General features: G+C 40.3%; 1 protein-coding gene across 5 annotated transcripts in view; it reads left to right on the top strand.

The window, feature by feature from the left end:
- SOX5 (SRY-box transcription factor 5) overlaps nt 1–24,475 on the top strand; it is a 621,758-nt gene extending 597,283 nt beyond the window's left edge. For all 5 annotated transcript variants that reach the window (XM_065742493.1, XM_065742491.1, XM_065742494.1 and 2 more), the window contains 4 exons: nt 11,744–11,852; nt 12,700–12,873; nt 19,396–19,612; nt 22,912–24,475. In XM_065742493.1, the coding sequence (XP_065598565.1) occupies nt 11,744–11,852; nt 12,700–12,873; nt 19,396–19,612; nt 22,912–23,215 (804 nt within the window). In that variant the 3' untranslated portion in view covers nt 23,216–24,475. The remainder of the gene's footprint in view (nt 1–11,743; nt 11,853–12,699; nt 12,874–19,395; nt 19,613–22,911) is intronic.
- The last annotated feature ends 444 nt before the right edge of the window (nt 24,476–24,919 follow it).

Below are 24,919 nucleotides of genomic sequence, written 5' to 3'. Positions count from 1 at the left end.
CTCAGTCTTTATATGCAGCAAACGCTGGCCCCGGCTATTCCAGCTATTCTTTGCTTTCCTGCAGTGGCTAATGTAGCTTTGGAAACTTTTGGTTCTCTGAGACCTCCGGTGTCTTTGTTGTATTAATTGCTATTGTAGCCTACCACTGAAGGTAGGTCAGGACATGTAAGTTATACTGTTAGTAGGGATTTATCTTTCATGACTGGACATCACCTTTAAAACTCCTGAGGCTTTTCTCCACACACGTCCATGACCTGTTATCTCACTTCTGTTCCCAGGTGGGTTGATCCTCACACACACAAGCAGACCTGCCAGCTGAAAGGCAGTAGTCAGACAGGAATTCTGTAGAAGTGGAGAGTCGCTGTATAAAAGCTGTCATAAATGAGGGAAGATATAAAAAAAAAAAAAAAAAAAAGGCTAGGATGATTTGGGTGAGTCACTTTATGGGCAACCAACTTGGACCATCTTGAGGGATTTGATTTTCAGAGGATTACAGTAAAAACCATGAACATCATGATGAACATGGATTTTAGTAAAACCTATTTTAATTGCAAATGCAATAAAGCATATTTTTACTTTACTTTTCTTGGAAACATTTCTGCGTATAAATGAGAAGCGTGTGTATATGTTTTTGTGGTTTCTTGGAAACCCAGGAGCATAGTTTTATTTGTAATTGTCATCTCCAGTTAATTATAGCTTGATAGGTACTATACATAAACAGTGATACCTTTTATACATGTAGCTGAGAGCGCAGATTGTCATCTAGTACAAACATCACAATGGGCAACATCAGAAAGTGGACTCTGCTGTGTTTGCTCGGCCCCAAAACTGCCTGTTCCTTTGCAAACAAGACATACACAAACACACAGGGGCAGCATGTGTGTGCATGCATACAAACCTACAGCACGCTCTTGCACAGATACACAGCACAAACATGCGCAGAGCTTGCCAGGGATTTTCTGATTGTAGCCAGAGTTTCAAACATCCGTGTGTGCACTCGGGTAACTGAAAAAGAAGGAAGGGGACACACAAGCAGGTTTTTGAGCTCCCCTGTACACTGGTAACACACAGTGCTGGAGCCTGCTGCAGAAGGTTTGGGCAGCTGGCACTGCTGTGTAAGTACACAGCCACACAGCACGTTGAACATGCATGGGCACTCAAATAGCATGCTCTGAGATGAGAGCATTCACATATGTAAACATCCCATGCTCAAGTGTGGCTTAACCTGTGGTACAAATTTTCTCGGTTACTGTGTGCCTTTCTGAAAGGCTCCGGCATGTATTTGTTTGCTGGGCTGTAACTAAAGAGCTATTTGTAACAATATTTATTCCCATTTTGTAAGCAGGAGCCTATTTATTACCCATGGTTGTAGACCACCAGGTTCAGGATGCCTTCCCTCCAATCCCATCCCACCCTTCCACTCCCACCCCCAGCTCTCCCTCTTCCCCTTAAGAGTGTGCCAAACATGAAATGACAGTGACCAATGTTGACTTAATGTGGATGTTTAATAATGAAAAAAGTGTGTCAGTTCCAGCGTTAGTTACAAATGGCAGTAAGTATATCGGGTGGCAGCCCTGTAATAATTTTACATCCATCATTCCTCTCTGATGCCTCGCTGGCTGCCTGATGGATGAGGAGAGCAGAGTTAACTCTTAAGAAACTGCTGTGATCCACTGAGCTGAAATGAATTCTGTCCCTGCTCTCCCCTCGGGGAGGAGGGGGATATTAAGAGTCTCAAACCCGCAGATCCTGCTGTCTTTGAGAAATAAAGCACTACAGCTCACTTTACTAAAGGCATAAGAAGAAGCTGTTTTACCACATGGGATTTAAATTTGTCTTGCAGTAGAGGATTTTACTTCAATAACGGATTTATTTTCTTATTCCCCTAATGGTTAAATTTGAACCAGAAAGTTGATAAAAAGATGGGGTGGAGAAGGACAGGAAGGAGAAAAAAAGGAAAGGATTGGTAAAACTGAGCCTGACCCAGCACGTGCTGCAAACGTGGGGAGTCTATGACGGAGTCCGGAGTAAGTTGTAATGACTGTAACTGGGGAGAATGGGACCTGGTGTGAGCTGGGCTCCACAAACAGGAGAAACGCCCTGGGACTAAGTCCAGAGGTGCAGTACAAACATCATAAAGCAAATCACTCTCTAAAAGTTAAAACCTGCCCATTTTCATAATCTCTGCGGTGTTTTATGGATAAAATACTTTGACATTTCCAGTGACTAGCAGAGGCTGTCTTACCCACAAACATTACATACACTCCGACTTATCCCTGCACGTTCTGCAGACTGCTAATATATACGTCCTGTAATTTGTAGCTGCTCTATTCCTTGTTGGCCTATAAAACACAAGGAAAGATGATCATTGTGATGTTTTTGTTCTTCACTCTCTGTGTGAGAAAAGATCCTTCTGTTCAGAATAGTTATTATACAACGTGGAGACCAGTGAGTATATCCTGTGGGCAATGGGCTCTAAATCACCGTACAACACAAAGATTAACATTTTATCCCAGCAGCTGTATGTTCACTTCTTACCCCCTTTTCCCTACCCTCTTCCTAATTTTATCTTACTGAGTTCCTTTGCCAACAGAAATTCTTGTATGCTTTTTGCAGTCCTCTTTGTTAATGCTATCAACACAGAGCAGACAGTTTTCAGAAAGCATGACAACAAGGCAAGCAGGTATTATGTCATCACCCATCCATCACCCTGTATGTCAGCCTTTCAGTAAGTCCAATCAGCAGTCTCAACAGGATCGCTCATATTAGAGGAGCCCTCTATTCAACGGGGCTACTGTATCCACTGCAATGTCTCCTACAACTTTTCTCAAATTTAATTAAAAACATAAGTCAAGTTTGCACACAGCAAAGATCAAAACTGTTTTTGCACAGCCTTGGTAGCTAAGCATTAAGCATTTTGATTTACTTCAGCAGAAAGTTTACTTTTTTTTTTCTTTTCCTTTTTTCCCCCCATCAGTTTTTTTGCCATTTGCTTTGTGGAGCTTGTGTATATTTATATTTACAGCCTCTGCATTTAATGGCCACATGCCTTATTTTCACAGATGGCCAGTGGAAGACTTCCCCTCCCCCTTTTCTTTTAGTAAAGCCTGCTTTTGGTTTTGCTACTTTTGTCACAGTGCCACTACTCTCAGTTAGCAAGTGCCTACGCATCAGAGGGAGAGATTCTGCAATGAGGATTTTTTTAATTCCCGCAAGGATTTTAGCTGTTTATTTTAAACGCCTTTTCTTTTCCCTGATTGACCATCATCTACTCGATGTTCAGATGTATTTTTTAAAGGAAAATGAAGTGTATGTGTGTGTGTGTGTTTAGAACATCATTATGGTGGAGATACATGGGCAGGGTTAGCTAATTAAAATTGAAAAATGCAGAGGGAAGGATAAATGCTGCCCACAGATGTGTGTGTGATGTCAAGGAGAAGGTCATTTAGAGACAAGAGGGAAACCCTGGATTCTTGCAGTTGTCAAAGTCTGAATGGGAACTTCAGTCTTCATTCTCTCCAAAGAGCAAAGGCTGGAAGTGTTCTCGTGCTAGTGTAGATAAATGAGGACTGCAGCTGGCTATACCTTAGTGGAAATTTTATTAAGTCCAACAAAGATGGATCAACTTCCTTCTGAAAAAGAATCATACAAATGATTTGAGTTTTTAGTATTTCTTCTGAGGTTTTTGAGCCTTTCAGTTTAAGTTCTAAACTTTGCCATGCAGCCACAAGAGCTAATTATTTCCTCAGATCTTGTTATTATGTTTTCATAATCACATGCCCCCAATAGTTTGCCCCCAATAGCACTTACATATGTGGGCACCAACACCAGTGCAGTACCTCCCTCCGCTGTAACAGTGGTTGGACCCAGTTCTTCTGTGAACCATGCTTCCCAAGGCCCCTGAGAGGCCAGCCTGTCCTGTTCTGCCCATCATGACCTGCGGGTACTCACACAGCCCAGTGACAAACAGCCACCCATTTGTCTTCAGGTTGCAGAACTTAACCTTGTGCAGTACTAATGCTAATGCTGGGGAACAGACAAACTCATAAGCCTTATTTCATGGCTGGCAAAATGTGGCAGTTTCTTTCTTAGGAGGTGGCCTAGGTGCTGTGCCAATGTTTTCATTAGGACTGGAAGAAATGTAACCAAAGGTACAGTAGCCTTCACAATTTTAATGCCTTCTTGGGAAAAATGAAAGAGAATAGTATGCATCTCTGTATTGCTACTACACTGTTGACCCATCTGTTGTTTAATAAACAATCGCAGGACATTAAGAGACTGTTCCTACTTTCTCTTTACATGTGTGCAGACCTTTCTCTCAGGGTATCCTGTGTGGATTGTGATTTTCAGTTTGCTTCATTTTTGGTGTACTACCTCTGTTTCCCAGTTAACCCTCCCCTGCCTTGGAGGCAATCCAAGGCAAGCTGTAACAGCTCCATCTGACCTGCTGTGAAATATTTCATTGGAGTTTACGTGGCACATTTCATCCAGAGATCTCAAAACTCTTTGCAATGGCAGGAATATATAATGATCACGGTCCTGCTTAGTTTTGTGCAGAACAAGTGAACAATGCAGACAAACTTACAGAGCATGTAAGCCCAGAAAGCAGTCTAGATGAGAAACTGGGTCATACAATTCTTAACCTATTTGCAATCAGCGGATTACAGCTGGATTTGGTTGAGGTCAATGCCTATGCCTGCAATGTAAAAAGTTTTGTAGGAAGGAGGCAGTGTCTCATCATTCTGCTTTGCTTTTGCTTTCCTTTTCCTTTCCTTTTGTTTCTTCCTTAAAGAAACAGACTGATTGAACCCTACCTGCATTTTCATTTAAAAGTCCTGGCTTACACTTATCTCTCAGAGCTCATGACCAAAGTGAAGGAGGACCTCAGTGTCCTAATTTCCTGTAGAATTGCTACTTTCCATAAATATGCTTCCAAGTCAAATACAGTATTTTGCCAAGGAAGTCATTCTTCCTAGAATAAAGAATTTAAAACATATAGCATAGGGAGCTGACCCTTATGGGCTGCCAATTTATTGAGAATTTTTCCCCTTTTATTTAATTGGACTTTGTCTTGCTTCCAGAGCTTTGAAAGGTACTGACTAGGGAGCTCTTAGAAACCAAAGACCTACATCCCACAGGGTATGACAAAGAAAATGGCTATTACAAATTTTAGTAAATTCCCTAATGGTTTAGTGTCTGTTTCTGAGAAAAGAGTGGTTAAGTGCCTGGGCCTGTTCAATCTCTCAGATTTTTTTTTTTCCTATAATGCCTAATAGATCACCTCTCCATTGAGTCCATATAGTAATTCATACAATGATTTTCAGGCAGTATTGGACCAATCTGGACTTGAATATGTGCCTTAAAGCAAATATGTGGTTCCTTTACCATATATTTAATTCCAATTAAGGAATTAATTGGATTTAATTGCCTGAATGTAATAATTCTGAAAAAATTGCCATAAAATCAGGAGGAGCTACTAATAAGGAAAGTTATTTTATTTTCTGTCTTCTAACGCTACTTTTAGATTCTGTGGGTGGATTATTCCATGAAAAAGAGATTTCAGATAAGCAAGACTACAAGAGCTGAGGGGGTGGTGAATGCATTGTTTCTTCATACTCAACTTTGATGCAACAACAACAAAAAAATCTCCCAAATGATAAATTGCCATGTCATTATAAATAATCTTTCATCTTCTTTGGTGGTCCGCAGAGTTTATATAATTGGAAGGCTAAAACCCTTCTTTGTTGTTTCTTCCCTTTTCATTAGTACAGTAGAAGACTATAAAATTGTGCAGCCAGAAGGGGTTTAACAATTACTGAGTCAACATTTGAAAGTCTCACTCTATTTTATCATTTCATGCATGTGCTCTTTATGAGTTTTACAGCCCTGCAAGCGTTACTTAAGCAAGGTCTATTGTAATGGTGGATCTGTAACTGCTCATATTTTATTTTGCTTTCCTTAGTAACATATGCCATCAGCAAGAATCATCACAATTCCACACACAAAGAAATGAGAAGCTTGAGGTTACAAGTTTTAGATAAGATTCAGGAGTGCAGCTCCTAAAACCACCAGACTTATTGTACTTCTGAAAATTCATTTAATATGTGACTTAGTTTCTCATCTGGTAAAATGGGATAATAATACCACTTTTCTTTGTGAAATTATATGGCTAAATTCACTGATGAGTGCAGCACACTTGGGCAACATGATCTATTACACAGAGAAACCTTTATCTGAGCAGAAGATCCCTCCAAAAAAAGTCAGAAATACTTTTACATCAATTACAGGTATAACATGAATTGCAACATGGCTTGAAACAGGATATAAGCAGCGTGCACAATATTTACTTTGAAGGTGCATGGCGTTAATATGCAGGAGTAGAGCCTGAACAGCAAATTATTCATCTTGTGCAGACTTCGGGGTACACCTTGCAAGTTCTTCCAACTCTTTGTCACCCACAGTGCCTACCTTCCTCTGGATTTCCATATTTTGGAAGACAGTGGATGAAGATTTTGTAACACAGGCAAAATTCTGATGTTTATTATTGCAAGAGGCAGAGGAATTGCACAGGAAGATTAGTTCTACAAAGTTTTTGTTCTTGTTAGATGTAGGATAAGACTCCTCACCTTTTAGGGGAGCTAGGAAAAATGCCATGATGTTGAGTGGATAATACCTGGCACCAACAGCATGTCTGATATTTAAAAATATTTTTCTGTAGTAAACAGAAGTGAACTTTCATTGCCTGATCATAGTCTAGCAGCTTATCTGCTCAGTACTTTAAGATTTTGTGCAAGATCTGAGTGGTTGGTATTTACTGGAGCTTGCTGAGAGAAGACTTCTGCCTCGGCAGCACAAAGCACATTCATTGGTGCCACCAGTCCTGCCCAATGATCTAAGACAAAAACTAGCTTATCAAAACTCGGACTATTTGAAAATACCACCTTCACAGTTTAGTATTACTCCCTCAGAGCAGGATGGTAAATATCTGGGCAAGCTGCACTTGGGGCGGAAGGAGTGGGACAGTAAAAAAGGACAATACTGGGCAGCCATCTGTTTCTTTTTACTTGTCAACACCAAAGAGAACAAAGATACCAGCCACTCTTTCTCATCAGTGTGTTTGTAATTCTTAGGTGCAAGAACTGATGAGCAGGTTTCTCCTTGCAGTCCACTTTGTTTTAGGCTGGCCTTTCAGTTCACTTAAAAAAAGGAAGGCATGGATATGAAAAGATGTGCTTGAACACTCCTTCTCTGCTATTCTTCACAGGCTCTATCTCTGCAGGCATCAAACTTAGAGGGAAAATATTCGTATCAGGGGAAATGGGGGTAGGGCTAGAGGAGCAGAAAACTGAAGAGTGGACTGCTTCAGTAAAACTGCTAACCTTGAATTATGCAATCAGAAAAACAGCTCTTGCCAAAATGCAATTCTAACTGAGTTCAGAGGGCTTCAGTGGTTGCCAAATACCCCAGCCAAAATAGGGGTCTCCAAGAGGGGAGGAAAGGTCCACTGCCGTATACCCAGCATTCAGAGCAGTGAGGAGGGAAACACGAGTCCTTCAGGAGTGGAGTTATGTGCAGGATCTTAGGAGCACTCTTCGGGTTGTAACCCAGATCCAACACAAAACAGAGGCGATGAGGTCAGAGGGCATCGGGCAGATGTGTCAGAATGTCTTCATTTCTCAGTCCTTCCAACATTTTGTTTCACATTTATGTAGTAGCAGGAGGAGTTCTGGCAAAGATGATCAAGCTGTTCTACATATGTTTTGACTCTTCTTGTTTTATGTTCTTCCATGAAAGAAGCTGCAACCAAGTTCTTGTCATTTTTAGATCAATGTATTGTTAAACTACAACAGCTATCCGTGACAAGCCAAGTATCTTTTGCAGCTGACCACAAAACTGAGTCTTGACTTCTGGTGCTTAGTCATTTTATATATATATATATTCTTTTTCTACATGACACATTCTATGTGTGTATATGTGTTCTTTTTTATTATTATTTTATTCTTTTAAACATAATTAGAACATTGCTAGGAGCAGTACTTCAAATCAGTCTTCTCTAGCAGATTTCTTTTGATACCAAAGTTTTAGAAACTTCTCATTGCATTGTGGCTACAGATGAAACAGGTCTAGCTGTGCTTCCAACCACTGGGCTGTTTTGGGATTGCCCTCTGCAGTATTATCTTCTCTGTTTTACTAGCTAGAATTTTAGGTGATCCAGACAAGACTCTTGCTACCTCTACAGGGAGTCACTCCTACAGTCCTAGCAGAAATTAGGGTAGTCTGTCTCAGCATTTGCCTGAGTTCTTCATTGAGGTTAAAGAGGAAAAAAGATGTTCATAAGATATCTGGTCGATCTTCTGGAACCTAATACAAAATTCAGAAATTTACAAGAGAAAGAATCACTTTATCTTGAACAAGAGATCCCCGTGCTTCTTTGCTTGCAAGAGCAAAAGCATTCCTCACTGTTTGTTTCCCATGCTTTATGCACTGTGATTTTTAGCAGGTCTCACAATCAAGTATTGCAGCACTTCCCTAGGCTTGGACCAGCCTTGCCTCTTCTTCCCAGCATTTTTGTGTCTAAGGCTGCATTTGATGCCATTCACGCAATAAGCATGGTATCAATTGCAATAAATACCTTTGGAGTGTGGGACAAATTTGAAGAGTCAGGATTATCACTGGTTATTTCCTTGCAGCTTTTTAAACCTGCAAGCATGTAGCATTTCATCAGCTGAACTCTCTTCCCCCTTACATCCTGTGTATGGCAGAACAAATGTTTGTGGGGCTTGATACTACAATGAAATAAGTTTAAAGCAAAGTCCAGTACAGTGCTGTATCAAAACTTTTTATTAACATGTGCTGCCAAACCCAACATGCATGTATCCTACCTGTTATCACTGGATGATACCGCAGCTGTCTTACTGTTTACACAGCTAATGCCAGCATTGCAGAGTGGTGGCAGTTCTAAGGACATGTGAGTTGATATGAATTTAAGGTTGTGACGACAAATAGGTCCTCCTTCTGTATGAATTTGAAAATCCTCATGTATCCCTGTCTGAAGTTGTTCACTATGTTCTCTGAATCAGCTGTAGTGTATTTTGTAGGAAGAACATAGGCCAGGAAATGAGCATGCTGCTCACATTAGCTGGGCTTTTGCATCCGGATGGAGCATCACTGCCGTCTTTCTGTTCTGCTGATGTTGTAGAAGTTTAGAAAAGAGCAGGTCTTATATTTGTCTTTGCCTGCTTTCTTTAAAAAACTTGAAAGTTTTTTAAAACATTAATGCGAAAGAGTGTAGCTAGCTGTTTTGGCATCCTCCATTTCATGAGCAACATCATGCACAAGTTCTTTTTAACTGCAGCCTTATCGTTAGATTTTGAATTATGTTATCATACTACATATTTAAGGAGCAAAGAGTAAGTTGGAACTTTGCTGAGAAGGTGAGCTCCCTGCTCCTTTGCTCCAGATGCCCAGAGAGCACCCTGCAGCCCAGCAGTGCAGCCTGTCGGCTCAGCGATGTCTGGCATTCCTTCACTTCCTCTCTTCCATCGTGCCCTCCCTCACTCACTTCATCAGACGTGGCTATACCTCAAAATGCGAACTTTGCACAAGATGGATAGCAGTGGAGCATCTGTAGGCTTGTTAAGTCAAACTCTGATAAACGAGCTGTACCCAGTGTGTACCTTGCAGACAGCATGCTGGAGTATTCGCTGACCTTAAGACTCAATCAGATCATGTAGGGAGAATGTGGTTCTGAATGTGACTGCCTCCAACTTCGACAGCTGCGCTTACTGCATAAAGAAAAAGCTGTTAAGCCTGTGCCCTTTGCGCTCTCAGCTCTGTTTCTCTAAGAGGTTTATACATGATTCAAGAAAAATCTGCAGCAGAATAACTCCCTTTCCCACTGGTGTACCAAGCAAGAGGAAATGTTCTTTTATATCTGAGATTGATGGCAGCATTTTTAAATGATAACTAACATACACATTTGTGAACTCCACCATTATGAGTTTGATAGTAAATAGGGCTTTTTTGTGGAAAAACTGTTGACATGCATCATATAGCCATTTGGATGAGATAGTCAACTTATTCCTGATATTTTATCTGCTCACAGTCTGCTTTGGAATTGAGAGCTAAGTTAAAACCAGTAAACCAAAGAATTTAGTATAGCCAAGTACTGGAAAAGTTCAAGCACTTATCCAAGCTCTTGGGATCTACTGTGCCTAGGAAGAGTCACAGAACCCCCCTTGCTTGTGGTAGGCTGGCTCAGCCAATTGGGGTTTTTCTTCAAAACCCAAGAGGATAATCCATCTTGCACTGTTTCAGTGGTGATACATCTGGTTATAGACAGAGCACAGAAGTGATTCATATTGAAAGTGAATGTGAGGGGCGAGAGATTTAACCTAATGTTCCCTAAAGTGTGAGTGTACCCAGTTGAGCAGATTAGCCTCATTTCTAAATCTTTCAAGAAAATCTTTGGAAAATGACTTATGTGAATTTGAACTGTTCTTTGAATTGCAGATGCAGGGACATCACATTGAGGGAAGCATTTCTGTATTCATATTGTTCTCTTTTCTGTTTTCTTCTATAATACAATACAGTGACATTATTAGGCTACACAGAATAGTTGTAAAGTCTCTGGTTGCCATGTGAAATCTGAAAGTTTTTTTAGTTTGTTGCTCTTTCACAGTCTTCAGGAGTGGAACAGATCAACAAAACAGCAATCTTTCTTTCAGGAAGACACTCAAAAGAATTTTTTTTCAACTGGAGCCACTTTATTATAATTCAGCATCATGTCATTTTCTTAGCTTTGCAAAAGGCACAGTGCCTAAAATTTTGAAATGTTAGTATTGCTTTCCTGAGAGATTCATTTTTAAACGTATGATTGTCAGGAAGATAGAATGTTTATGAGTAATATGCACAGGGAAAACAAAAACAATTGGAAAATGGAACACCTTTGTATTTGTGAAGTCCAACAATTCTGAAGGAAGAGAGTTATTTTGTAGAGAACACTGGAATTAATTGCCCTGGCATCTTGTTCTGGCAATGTCTGTAGACACCACTGCAACCTGACAGATTAATTGGCAGCACGCACTAGCCTGTTGCAATCCTGAGTTCACAGATAGTTCTGAGTATGTGAATGACGGACGGGCTGTTAGGAGGGCTGGGTAAACAGTCCAGACAGGAACACAAACCACTGCCCAAGTGTCCTATCGGTCCAGGCTGACCCTTTCCTAAGGCCTGAATAAGTAAAATCTAGTTTTCCCTTTTTTTCCCTTGTGGCTGTTTCCCAAAACACTGCCTTTTAAGAAAGAAAAAGGGCAAAGTTGCCCATGTCTCTGCACTTTGAGTTCAGGCGGGAAATAGAGTAAAACAATCATTATGTTGCGCAAGAGCGTGTATCATCTAAACTTCCAGTCCAGCTTTGCAGTCCCAGGGACATAGGGAATTCAGATATTTTTCAGATGTGCATCCAATTTTATCATGCTCAGCTAAAGCAATGTTTTCAACACTACGGAGTTAGCTCATCACTAGGTAATAACCATGCTTTAAAAAAGACTTTGATAGAGTCTGCAACTGTACTGCTTCCAAAAAAAATGGTATTGTGTATTCTTGAATAACTGAGTCAGTAAACTGTTATGAATTAATTGTTATCCAGCTTCTTTATCAACCCTCTAAATTACCCGCAAACTTTGCATTTACAGTGTTTAATGATTTTTCTGATGCAAATCCTGACATCTTCCCCATACAGGACAAAACGACATTGGAGACCCTGACTCAGCAACTGGCAGTAAAACAGAGTGAAGATGGGAAGTTTAGCCACGCAATGATGGATTTCAACATGAGTGGAGATTCTGATGGTCAGTACGAATGGCTTCTCCTTGTTTCTAGTGTTGTGCATGTATCTTTGACATGTGGAACACAATCTAAGTATTTGGGAGGTCTCTGAGGAGGTAAAGGGTATACTGATATGTGGCTATGACAGGAAAAAATGATTCATTATGTGGTGTTTTAAGTCTGGAGGTGATTTTTAGCCTTCTCTTTTGTATGCTCTACCTCTCAGGGAGGAAAAAAAAAATGTATTTCTGATGATGCAAATGAATTAAGGAAGCAAGTAGGTGTGGGATGAGATCGTGCAGGAAGTCCATGAATTACAAGCTTGGTCATCTTTGGATGGTGCACACTCTTCCTCTGTAGGAACTTGTCTGGGTTTGATGAAGCAAGCTTAATGTTCTTTTCTTTCTCTGCCATTGCTTGTGTTGTTATGCAGAGGTAGGCATTAAAACAGGTTTTTAAGTGTCCACTTGGTAACTAGAGGCCTGATTAAGATGTTGCCTTATATCACACCATTGACATCACACTCTGTAAACAAGAAAGTAAGAAAGAAAGAAGAAAAGCCACACTGATAAGTGTTGATTTTAACTTATCAAGTAGTAAAAAATGTTTTTAAAGAGCTGTCTAATGCTTTACATTGAAAAAAATGGAACACTTCATCAAGTCCGTGTTAAGTGATACTGAGTCAGTAGAAAAATTAAAGATTAGATGTTAAGCAGTATATGGTATTTCCTACTGCTTCACGTGAAAGAAGAAGCACTGGCCCATTGAAAACATCTATTCATTTAATGTGCAGTGCTTCACTTAGGTAACTGATGGCAGAAGCAGCTGTATAATGAAACACAAGTTGTGAATGCATTTCTTTCTCTTTAGGAAGTGCAGGAGTTTCAGAATCAAGAATTTATCGGGAATCCAGAGGGCGTGGCAGTAATGAGCCCCATATCAAGCGCCCGATGAATGCGTTCATGGTGTGGGCTAAAGATGAACGGAGGAAGATTCTTCAAGCCTTCCCTGACATGCACAATTCCAATATCAGCAAGATACTAGGTAAGTTTGACATCACTTATTTTTCTTGTAGTGAAACTCAACACTATTGATGGAATAAGGCAGGGCATCTGACACAACTGAATAACTGTCTTTGGGTTGTTTAGTTTCTTGGCTATTACATCAAGGACAGCAACTATACAGGCTGCCACCATGCTTCCCAGTGTGGTACGCTGACCATAACCTGGAGTGCTCTTGTGTCTTTGTAATTACTCAGGTTGTGATGTTGTTTTTGGTGTGAAAACATGAACTAATAGATTCATTTTATTAAGCTGTTGAACAAGCACAGAATGACTGCTTTTGTGTATTTGCCCATGCATTTCATCTAACTAGAAGCACACCACAGTATTTGATTTGTGCCTTAGCAATGTCTGTTCAAAACAATGGTCATAGGGAAAAGGTCCTAAAATACATCCTTTTATTTTATACACCAACAGTTTTAAATTATTCTTATTATGTTCCTTTTACATTAAATTTTCACTTAGTGCCTGATCTCTATCACAAGCTGCTTTTATTCTAAATATTCTGAGAAGAATCCTGAAATCTAAAAAGAAATATCAGAATTAATGTCCATATCCTCTAGTCTTCAGTCCCAAGCAATATTTGTCATGAGCATCATCTACCAAATTTCATGCCATAGTCTTGACACTTTTCTGTTCTTAGTCAAATTCCCAGGATTACATTCTGTCATAAGTTATTCTTGTGTGAGACGCTGAATGATACAGAAGGTGAATAATTAGGGATTTTTGAGGCCAATGAATTACTCTTCTGCAGAAAAAAAAATTAATAAATATATGTGACCAACTCAGAGATGGTACAATAGCCCAGAGAGGTGGAGGAGGAGTCTCCTTCTCTGGAGACGTACAGGACCCATCTGGATGCCTACCTGGGCTAGGGAGCTGCTTTGGTAGGGGGTTTGGACTCGATGATCTCTAGAGGTCCCTTCCAACCCCTACAATTCTGTGATTCTGTGATTATGACTGATATAGACTGTGTTACAGAATCTAAGCATACATCATGCCGGTGAGTAAAAGCTTAACCAAGGACCTTGATTAGCTGGCTGGTTTTACAGACAACAAGAGATATGTAACATGATGGTAATGGCACCATTAAGCAGGTTCAGGGCTGGTACGCTGGATTTAGTCTGGTCAAAGATTTGACATTCAGCTTGATTAGGGTGGTGTTATGAAAAGTTAGCAGAATGCAAGTGGAAATTAGATAAAATTGCTTGAGAGAGGCAGAATGCATTGGCTGTGCATGGCAGACTTGATGATATTAACTCATGATTAAAAGGGTGGTACATGATGATTAGATTAGTTATTGGAGCAGGATTGGAAGAGTAAATTTTTTATGTTGATGGTAAAATAGCTATATACTGGTTAAAAGGGATTATACTGGTTACAGGTGTATGATGTGATTAGACTGAGAACAGGGCAGTAATGGTTTTGGTCTGTTTCTAAATTGAGAGTGGACCTGGTTAAACCTGTTTTTAAATAATCAGCTTCAGAAATCTACAAGATCATTCTGAATGGCCCTTTTCATATAGAAAGTACAAAGAGAGCTTGATGTTTTCCCTCTTAACTGATTGTTTTGGATAACAACCTCCGACAGCACGCTGCTAATTCATTCTGCTTAAAACAGGCGCTTGAGCTGGGCTGACATTTTACGCAGTCTCTGGGGATCCTGGTTGACATTTTAAAGGGCTTCTAAGCATTTTATAATACCCTAAAATCTGGTTTTAATAAGCCATTCTGCTGAAATTGTTAACATAAGGAATCACCTTTTACTATTTGGCGCTAGATCAGGGAGATATGGGGACATCTTTTTCTGATTAGATATACAGTAGTTGGAGTAAAATGTGCAAATTCATTACAGATCCTGTTGAGGTGACAGACAGTATAGCTGACTCCAAACTCTTTACTGTTTCACTGTCAGATACGGGGAAAAGCAAGGTTTAAAGTAGGAAGAGATGATGTTTCTATTTCCTTCCAGCATCACGTTTGATTTTTTTTTTATTCCTCCTCTGCAATAAAGAGGGATGCCCAACGCCTTCTTCCCTGGCAGGAATGTTGCAAAGGTCTTCCCTCAATTGCAAAAGGCCAGTCTTTTGAAGTCAGCAGGGAGCTCTCTGTTAACTAGCATAGGGTGAGCAGCCAGAAACTTACAGTTCAGACAAGTATTAGGGGCTCTTTATTAGACTCTGCAGTTTTTCCTTACCATTTTTTAAGCAGTTCTGCTGCCATTGAGGCCAGAGTGCTTGTTGTCCCCGAGAATGGCTTAGATGGGTTGTCACCCATTGAGGGTCATTTTTATAGTAAAATGAGAGGAGAAGCCCTTCCCAACACTGGCGTTCTCTGGGGATTATGTTTGACACTGTGGTATTATGTTTTGAGCATAAAAATTAGATATATGGATTTGTCACTAAATTTGTCTGTGCATACGTTTGTCATCCATCTGTTCGTTGCAACTTAAAAGTGTGGATAATGACTTTTTTTTTAGTAAATTGTTTTTAAAAAGCGCTAAAACGGTCTGCTGGACCTTATCAATTTAATAGTGCATTGTTTAGATATTTTTGTAAATATTTTAATTAATTTCACTGAGAAATTTATGTAAGGAGATTAGGAGAAAATTAGTACTTTCAGAAACGTTCTCATGGATGTGCGTGTGTGTGAATGCAGAAGCATATGCATACCTATATGCATACGTATGTATTGTATATGTACTTATGCATATACTTGTATTTTTAAAATGTAAAATCAGCCTGCTATAGATAGCCAGATGGAAAGATGGCAGTCTCATAGCCTAACAGTTAGGCAGTGTTAAAAGCAGCTGAAAGTTCTTCCTGGAGAAACTTGGCTTGAAATCAGTGGTCGGCAGAGCTATGAGCCCCGCTGAAACACAGGCACACGTGTGTGCAGTGATGAGCATCTGACTGTATGTCTCTTTGTACTGTCAGTCCCTGCTCAGGTGGTTGGCTGTCCTCACTGTCACCAGAAATGCCTCACATGGGCACGGCTCTGAATTGCCCTACCTTGTGCTGGTGCTGCAAAGTCTAGTGATTTTATCATTTATTTTCTAAACACTTCAGGCACCAGATCGGGGAGAGCTGTGTGAGAATCCTACCCATCGTTATGTATCTGTGTAGGGAGGGGACAAGCTCTTGTTTTAGGGCTCACAGAGAAAAGTCTTGAACACTTGACCCACTCAAAGCTTTCCAACACAGATGGTGAGCAGAAAGCTCACGAATGAGTGTAAATCTTCCCTTAAAAAGAAGCATTTTGCAAGATTCTTCAATTACACCTTATCTGGGCTTGGGCTGGCACTTGGCGTAGGTTCCCATGTCTGCATGCGTGTGTTTATTGACCTATGAAAAACTGCAGATAAATGTATTACAGATATATTTTGTCCAAACACAAGGTACTGTCAATCAGTTTATTGCGCTGATTGATGATCCGTATTCATACCTTAGCCTACAAATGCAAGACTCAGAGTGATAGATCCTTCAGAATTTCAGAAGTTTGATTAAGACCAGTCAGAGAGCTGCTTGCATTTTGTGTATCGGTAAGAAAGCAAATGAAAACTCTTGAATGTAAAAACGTAGGGTTTATCATCAGAAAACGTGCCCGTTATCAACATTCATTTTGACATCACTGTTTGTTTAATTATTTATGTTACTTCAAAACATAGTAGTAAATGGTATTAAATGTATTTTGTAAAAACAATGGAGTCATAGTAAGAGGAGATATCACTGCAGAAGGCAGCTATTAAAAATTTGCTAGGAAGAGAGGTGAGGCTGCCAGGATTTTTGTTGTATTGAGTTTGCAGCTTAGGAAGGAAAAACATAATGAGTGACATTTATGTATAAATATTGTATGTGTAACTGCAAGTACAAATATTATGCATCAAAATTTCAATTTTTATGGCCTCAATCCTGCAAAGACTTATGTGTTTGCCTAACTGCACCCACTATTTACAGAACTTTTCACGTGAGGGGTAGGAATCTGCCTGCTCAGGTCAGACTCTAGGATTGCAGTGAGATAGCACAGTGAAACAGGAATGACGCTGGCACAGACAAAAAAATCACAGCAATTTTGCAACTACTGATGTGAATTTCTGTCTTTCTCTGTGTCACTCTCAAAATACACCTGACTATTAATCAGCTCCTGAACTGCAGGTCTCCTCACAGTATATAAAGTAAATGTCAAGATTTCTTTAAGATCTGTGAGGTTTTTAGCTTTGTTATTCATAAATAAAAACTGTTTCATTGCTAGGAACTGATACTGGAATTGGTTTTTTAAGACACCAGGACTGTGGCATATTTGTGGTTAAAGGGCTCTAGATTTCAACTAAAATTCATTATTTTCTTCATATGCTAAGAAGCCAGTTTGCAGATGTCCGAGAGGCAGAATTTGAAAGTAGACATCTTCCTGTAAGAGCTATGTAAGCTTTGCCCTTAATTTTTGACATCATTCAATCCTATCTATACTTCCATCTTGTGCACTGAACCAGCATGAATAAGTTTTCAGTGTTTTGGCAGTCTCCACATGTTTATCACTGTCATTTAGCCCAAAATCTGAGAGACACTGCAAGTGGAAAGTTGGTGTCACTTTTTCTAGTCACTGCCAGGAAAAACATGGGATGATTTCCCTGCAGGAGACACAAACTGCTGACCACGATTTCGTAGGCAGAGGTTGGCTGCCAGTGCCATGTCAGGGATGTTCACACCGAGATACTGGACTTGTATGGCATACAAGAGCCGTGTAGGAGTTTCAGATCAAATCCTAGAAACCGTCCACTCATGCTGATATTAGGATGGGATCATAGAATCATAGAATGGTTTGGGTTGGAAGGGACCTTAAAGATCATAAGCTAATGACTGTTAGCTGAAACAATGAACTGTCATTCCAGTACTACCTGGGGAATCTCTGTGTCTTATATGTGAAAAACCTGATATTTTTTGACTCCACTGGAATGTTTGCTAAAAAAGGGCTAGCCACTGCTCCCCCTGCAAATAAAGACGCCATGATTTCCAACCGTGTCTCACCAGGTGTGCTGCCAGGGTGGGTCACTGCCAGCCTGCCAGCCCTTTACTCCAGAAGCTCAAATTGCAGCTTGGAATGAAGATTCAATAATGATGGGGAAAATAGTGTCAGTGATCTGAATGTTTTTTTCTGAAGGGAACTGAAATGTCTTCTTCTCTGGGAAGGGATAGGTATGCTCTCTGTATTGAGTCTTAGGGGCACAGCGAGCTAAGACAGGCCTGACTAATACCATGAGCTAAGTGCAATATGAATAACCATGAGAAATGAAGAACAAGAGGAAATCAAGTATGACATATGACATTGTGGACCCATTAAATTGAGAAACTATTCAAACTTTTTTTTTTTCCAACGGGAAAGTGGTCTATTTTCCAGTAAAATTTTCCTTGTGTGCCGCATGTTTCACAGCTTGGAGCATTCCTGTTCTTTGAAATGTATCTTACCCTGAAGCATTTCTGTAGTCCATGGAAAAATGAAATAGGGTAACTAATTCAAGAAATTTTACTTTCTGTTCCCATACTATGTCTTTTAAGCAATATTAGTTCATAATTTTCAGGAGGTATTAAAAAAAAAATTATGCAGTCTTCATTATTTCCCTAGCTCAAATATCCACATTAGCATAGGCAGAATGTTAGAAACTGGGCTGTCAGCAATCAAGCCATAGTGTAGCTCTGTGGAGAGGTGTGCCAGTATCCCAGTGCTCTTCCCTTCATGACACATACTAAATTCTTCGTTAAGTTAGAGCTGGCAGTGCTCGCCGGGACTTGGTCTTGGAGCTCACACCCTGCTGAGACATATGGGATAGCTTATAGCTGTTAAAGGCATTGCTTCAGGGTCTTTGCAGGTTCTTTTGCCCAGCAGCATACTATTTATGATCAATTCAGATTCTGCTTTTCACAAACGTAGCAGTTAGAAAGATGTTATTTGTTAAGAAAGACTGAGCTGTTCGACATGCCTGTATCCAGAGTAGATCCAGCCATAGTGAGGCATGGCGATCAAATCACACCACCTGGGAAAGCTGCCTCCTCTGTAACAGGAGAGGAAAGTAAGACAGTGGACAAAGGAAGCTCTCAGTGGAGTAGACTGGACATACCTAAGGGGTTTTTTGCTGTTCACTAACATACACTGCTCAGTTTTCTAGTAAGTGACATGGATTGCTCATTATCAGGATGATGCTTTTATTGATCACCTGAAGAAAAACCATAGCAATGTAGAAAAGTTTCCATATAATATTGAAAGCTTCCAGTATCATCTCGCTCTGCCTCATGGCCATACTCAAGAGGTTTACAAGTGAAATGCAAACAAGACCTGACCCTTGTCTAGAAGCTGTGACAGATTCCCAGCCCAAAGCGATATGACCATTGGTATCTTGTTCCAAGTGACCTACTTGCTTCTCTGCCTTTCAGTGCTTGTGAGTGAGCAGACCCTCATTTCTTGTTCTTTTTTTTTCTTTTCCTTTTTTTCCTTTTTTTTTTTTTTGTGGCAGGATCTCGCTGGAAAGCTATGACAAACCTAGAGAAGCAGCCATACTATGAGGAGCAGGCCCGACTCAGCAAACAGCACCTGGAGAAATACCCAGACTACAAATACAAGCCAAGGCCGAAGCGTACCTGCCTTGTAGATGGCAAAAAATTACGCATTGGCGAGTACAAGGCTATCATGCGCAACAGACGTCAGGAGATGAGGCAGTATTTTAATGTTGGGTATGGGACCTTTAAAAATTACCATTTGTTTCAGGAAAAAAAAAAAAAAAGCACGTTTTTAGGGAGAATTCTTAATTCACTGTGGTAAATGATATATTTTATTGGCAAGAACGTTATATACTGCTAACAGAATGTGAAGCTTATACTTTCAAACAGTGTGTTCCAGGAGGAAGTTAGGCAGCTAGGGATTTTTTGTTGGCTCTGCTATATGTTCATCTTACAGCTTCAGCCAACTGTCTCATTTCCACCCTGATCATGCAAAAGAGAAAAAAAAAGAGCTTAAGAGTTTCCAGTGAAAAGTAAGTTCTTTAATAAAATCTTGTAAATATTACTTTATTATGGGGCCTCAGAGGGTGTATCTGAATGAATCTGTCGTAGTGCCTATTGATCCAAAAGCCAAAAATACTAGTTTGCATTCAGTATGATTTGTGGCAAGTGGTCTGTAAAAGGACTGCTGAACATATTGAACTTCAGCTGGAATACGGACTTAGCTTACTTAATTCGTATCAGACGTGAAGTTGCATCCCTTGTTCATCACGATGGCATGTGTCATACTGGGGAGTGGATGGCTTCCAATTCAGTAAGCTAAATGCTTCATGTTGAGTATAAATTTCAAGAAGATTGGTTCTGATAAACACTTAATAGATCAGCTTGATATGGTCAGGCTGAAATCTGTCTGAAAAACTCGCATGACTTTTCCTTCTGTGAATACTCCTTGGTTTTGGTTAAAGCAGATTAAAAGAATTAGAAATATTCAGTAATATTTCTGTAATCACTTCAGAAAATTAAAACCCATACATTATTAAAAATAAAAAAAAAAAAGGAAAAACAGCAACAAAAACAAGCCTCAGAAATAATGGAATTTATGTTCTGTTTCATCTCGGGTTGATTTTGGAATCATATTAACTGAACTGAGTTGCATATCTCCCTAGTTAATGGCTAGAAGTAGCAATAAAGGAGAGAATATCTGTCCAGCAACTGTTAAGTGTCATCAGACTGTGTTTTAAACAGCTACAGTGTGCATTGTTATAATAAGCCGCTCAGCAGAGAAATTTGAGCTGCTTAACCCTGTGGTGCTGGCAGGTCCAGTGATCCCAATGGTAAGCACTGAAACAAACACAGGGAAGTCAGCCAACATTTGGCATCAAGAGATTAAAAAAAGAGGAGGGGGGCTTTGTGGAAAAAGAATAGGTGGTAACAGAGCCCCCAAAACACTGCTTATCTGGTTAACATGCATGCTTCATCATGGGAAAAAAATTAACCTTGTAACGCTCTGCATATTATTTAACTTTCCAAACAAGGCTGACATTGAAATCAAGACATTTCTGGAGATAATTTAAACTGAGGCAATTAGAGCACAGAATCTGGGGTGAAATCTTTGTAGAAGCTAATGACAAAGCGGCCAGTGACCGCAGTGAGGTCAATGTTTTATGCTGGGAGTCGCAGCACTGCTGCTACATTCCTGGTTTTGGTTCCCCCATCTGCACAGGTCATCTAGGGCTGAACATCTGAGCACAAATCCAGCTCCTAATTGCACCCCAAAGTAAGTGGTGGGGTTCTTTAAGAGCTCTCGTGAAAGCTGCTGGGGCATCCTGAAAATCTGCCTGAAAACAGCACAATGGGAACGACTGAGCAATTTTTTGCAACTATTGTATATAATGTTTTCATGTCTTAGTGACCTCATCTTTAATGGTGGTGTGGTAAGCTCACCTCATCCTCCAGAGTGGACATCCCATAGAAGTAGAAAAATACTATTCTTAAATTATTTAATATTTGGAAAGCACTCTGAAAAGCACCATTTAAGTGCAAAGTATTCCTATTGTTAAATATTAAAAGCAATTTAAGTGTGCTGAATCTTGTTAAAGAAATGCTGACTCCAGAAAACAAAGCCTTCCTATTGAATTAAGAATAAAATGCAAATTAGATTCGCTCCCTTCTTTAAGAGCTATGTCTTCAACTGAGACAACTTAAACTTGTTTCAGCAACAAGGAAGTAATGATTGTACTGACAGCAGCCTCGCTTGAATGGCAGGCAGGAAGTAACTGAAAACACAGCTAGCAATTCCAAACAAATGTGAATCTCTTTGGCTGAGGAGAGTCTTTCAGGATCACTGTACTGTGCAGGGCTTACTGTACAGCCAGGGCACAGCCACGCAGGGGAACAGGGAAAGGTTTCATTCTTAATTACGAATCTTCATCTCAAGAGACTCTGCCCTGTCTCCTGTGGCAAGGCTTTTCAGTACAGATGGACACACTGCTGATGACATTACAATGTGCAGCATGTACTGAAGAGTATTACTGCAATGGAATTACTTCATGCAGCAAGGAAACAAAAGGAGCATGAATTTTAAACCTCTAGGCTTGTTGGGACCCTGAAGCTTCTCAGGGAAACAAACACTGGTATAACACAGCTAGTGTTCTTGATGCAAAGGGAATTTCTATGGTGTGGAATAATTCATCTTCATTGCTGCAGACAGGTTTGCAAGGCTTAGATGCTTTATAAAGGCACCTTATACAGGATTTGCTCAAATGCTCATGTTGCTCGCTTGCTTTTTATTTATTTTTAAATAATGCATGCTTCCATTTTAAGTCTGTCTTTTCCCAGTTTTATCCACCATGCTTCAAAGTTTGTTTAACACAAGTGCCACTCACCTTGGAAGCTGTCACCTTCCAGTGGGAGGCCGTTAGCGATCATCCTGTAAGCCCATGTTGGTCCCAGAGAGGCTGCTGCCCTTCTCCCTAATAAGGGCCAGGTCCATGAATTAGTGTGGAGTAGACATCTCTAATTTGAGAGGCCTTTGCTTTCTCCTCACCCAGCAGTACTTCCCTATGGCACCTCCCCATTGCTTTGCAAGCTACCCAGCCTTTGCCTCATTTCTCCTGTTTGCAAACTTTTATTTTTAGTCCTGTCAGCTGCTTAGGATTGTTTAAGAAGATTTTCAAAATACGTTTTTTTTTGTGAGGTAGTCCACGATTGGAAAGGTGCTTGCTTCTATCTGGCAGCTCAGTGGGTGGTTTACCCAGTAGAGAAGTTTGCATCACAGGCAGACAAGCTGAAGCTGTGTGGTTCGGGTGCAGGTTTCCTTAGCAGTGAAATTGGTTGGGGCTCGGTGTTCATATTAAGAGATCGGTTGACGAATCAGGATTAATAAATACCAGGGGTTGTCTTGTATGGGCCATCCAGTAGTTCCCTCTGCATGCCCTCTGCATGTGCTAATGGGCTTTCCAAGAGCTGTCGTACTTGATCTCTCTTTGCTTCTTCCAGTATTTAAACATCCTCTTCCTTTTTCTCCATTGCAGGCAACAAGCACAGATTCCCATTGCCACCGCAGGTGTTGTTTACCCAGGAGCCATCGCCATGGCAGGAATGCCTTCCCCACACCTGCCCTCAGAGCACTCAAGTGTGTCCAGCAGCCCCGAGCCCGGGATGCCCGTCATCCAGAGCACTTACGGCATCAAAGGCGAGGAGCCCCATATCAAAGAAGAGATGCAGACCGATGACGTCAATGGAGAAATCTACGATGAGTACGATGAGGAAGAAGATGACCCCGATGTGGACTATGGCAGTGACAGTGAAAATCACATTGCGGGGCAAGCCAACTGATCAGGGTCCAAATATCCTGACCTGCAGGACTTCAAGGAGAAAAGAAAAAATAAATAAAGCCCCATCTGGTTTATCCTTACCAGTGGCCAAGCACATTAACTTTCTCATACACTGACTGTTACTTTAACTGTTAGTCTTAACTAGTTGGGACATCAGCTGACTAATAGACATCAGCCTGCATCAGAAGAAAAAAGGCTCAGAAGAAAGGAAACAAAGACAACTACAACAACAACAGAATAATATAAGCTATGGGTAAAATAATGCCAGTAATTCAGCTGCTATACCCAAGCACTGAAGTCTTACCCGTCGACCTTTTATTATTATTATTTTTTTTTCAAATAAACTTTATGGCTGTTTGTTCTACAATGTTCTAGAAATTCTCACTCAGGTACACAGTGCCAACAAGTGGCTTGTGAATGTGTTTTGTTGTTTTGTGCTACAGTTTAAAGAGAAATAATTTTTTTTTGTTTTGTTTTTGTTTTTGGTAATGCACCTGACAGGAAAGAAAAAAAAAGATAAAATTCCTTTTTCCCCTTCTGTCTCCTCCTTCTTCTCCTCCCTGGCATGTTTGGTTCTGAAGCGTGTGTGTGTATGTGTGTGTGTGTGTGTGTGTGTGTGTGTGTGTGTGTGTGTGTGTGCGCACGTGGCTGGCAAGGAAGGAAGTGGGGAGCCTGTTTCTGTTAACCCCAATAAGCAATTATTTCCTTTCAAGAGAGAACTTCTCTTCATCAGTTGCACATCATACTGAGTCTTTGAGCAAGTGCCAAATTTGTACTACAGCGCTGAACTAGTCCAATTTGCTTATTTTTTTGGTTGGTCTCTGTTTTTGCTTTTCTTTGGGTTTCCTTTCTCTTCCTGCTCTATCTCAAGTTAGGACAGTGTTGTATCTTAGACAATCCCTTGAAGAACCTGATATACCAGCAGCTGGTGAGATTAGATTTATATTTTTGGTTTTGCTTTTGCTTTTTAAAGGAAACTGTAGGTGCCATTCTCAGGTGAAAAAAGAGAGAGAGAGAGAGAGAGAGAGCATAAGAAATTTAGAGAAAAAAATATTTTATGATCTTGGATTTTCATGTGTGCATGTTTATGGTACTAATAAGAATAATATTGGACTATTGTGAGCAAAAAGCATGTTCCAGAATGAAATCCCACACCCTCCAAAGGAATTGGTCTGTAAGGAGTTTTTGCTTTTCATTTACACTTCAAGTGGCAGCGTATAGAACATAAAAAAAGAATTGTTCCAAATAGAATTTGTTCAACACACGGAAATGTTAACTTCTCACTGAGTGTAATTAGGCTACCGTGATGTCCAGTGTTAATGAACTCGTACCTACAGGGCTGCTGAGCACTGATCTCTGATTCAAAGGGCAATTGCATTGTGGTTTTGATTTTTTTTAACTGTCTTTTTTTTTTGTCCCTTTGCACTTGCAGAAATCCATTTTTATCAGTGGGATGTTTTTGTAGGAAGAAAGACTGATACAGATACGGACCAATTTTTGTTTTCAAAGTAGAGAATAGAGAACCCAAACCTTTATGGCGCTGAGTTTCCCTAGCTGCTGCCTCTCACAGGTAAAAAATTGTCTCCTGGGTTGTGTTCCTTCCAGTGTTGTTCTAGGTACGTTATTGTGCAGCTTTGCCTTCCTTGGGCAACAGCAGCCAAGGTGAAGAAGGTGGATTTCCACAAGTGTAATGCTGAACAGGTAT

This window comes from Cyrtonyx montezumae, unplaced genomic scaffold, assembly GCF_038088225.1.
Source record: "Cyrtonyx montezumae isolate F1298 unplaced genomic scaffold, pur_monq_1.0 scaffold_3, whole genome shotgun sequence".
Taxonomy (NCBI): domain Eukaryota; kingdom Metazoa; phylum Chordata; class Aves; order Galliformes; family Odontophoridae; genus Cyrtonyx; species Cyrtonyx montezumae.
This window is presented reverse-complemented; position numbering and strand designations above follow the sequence as displayed.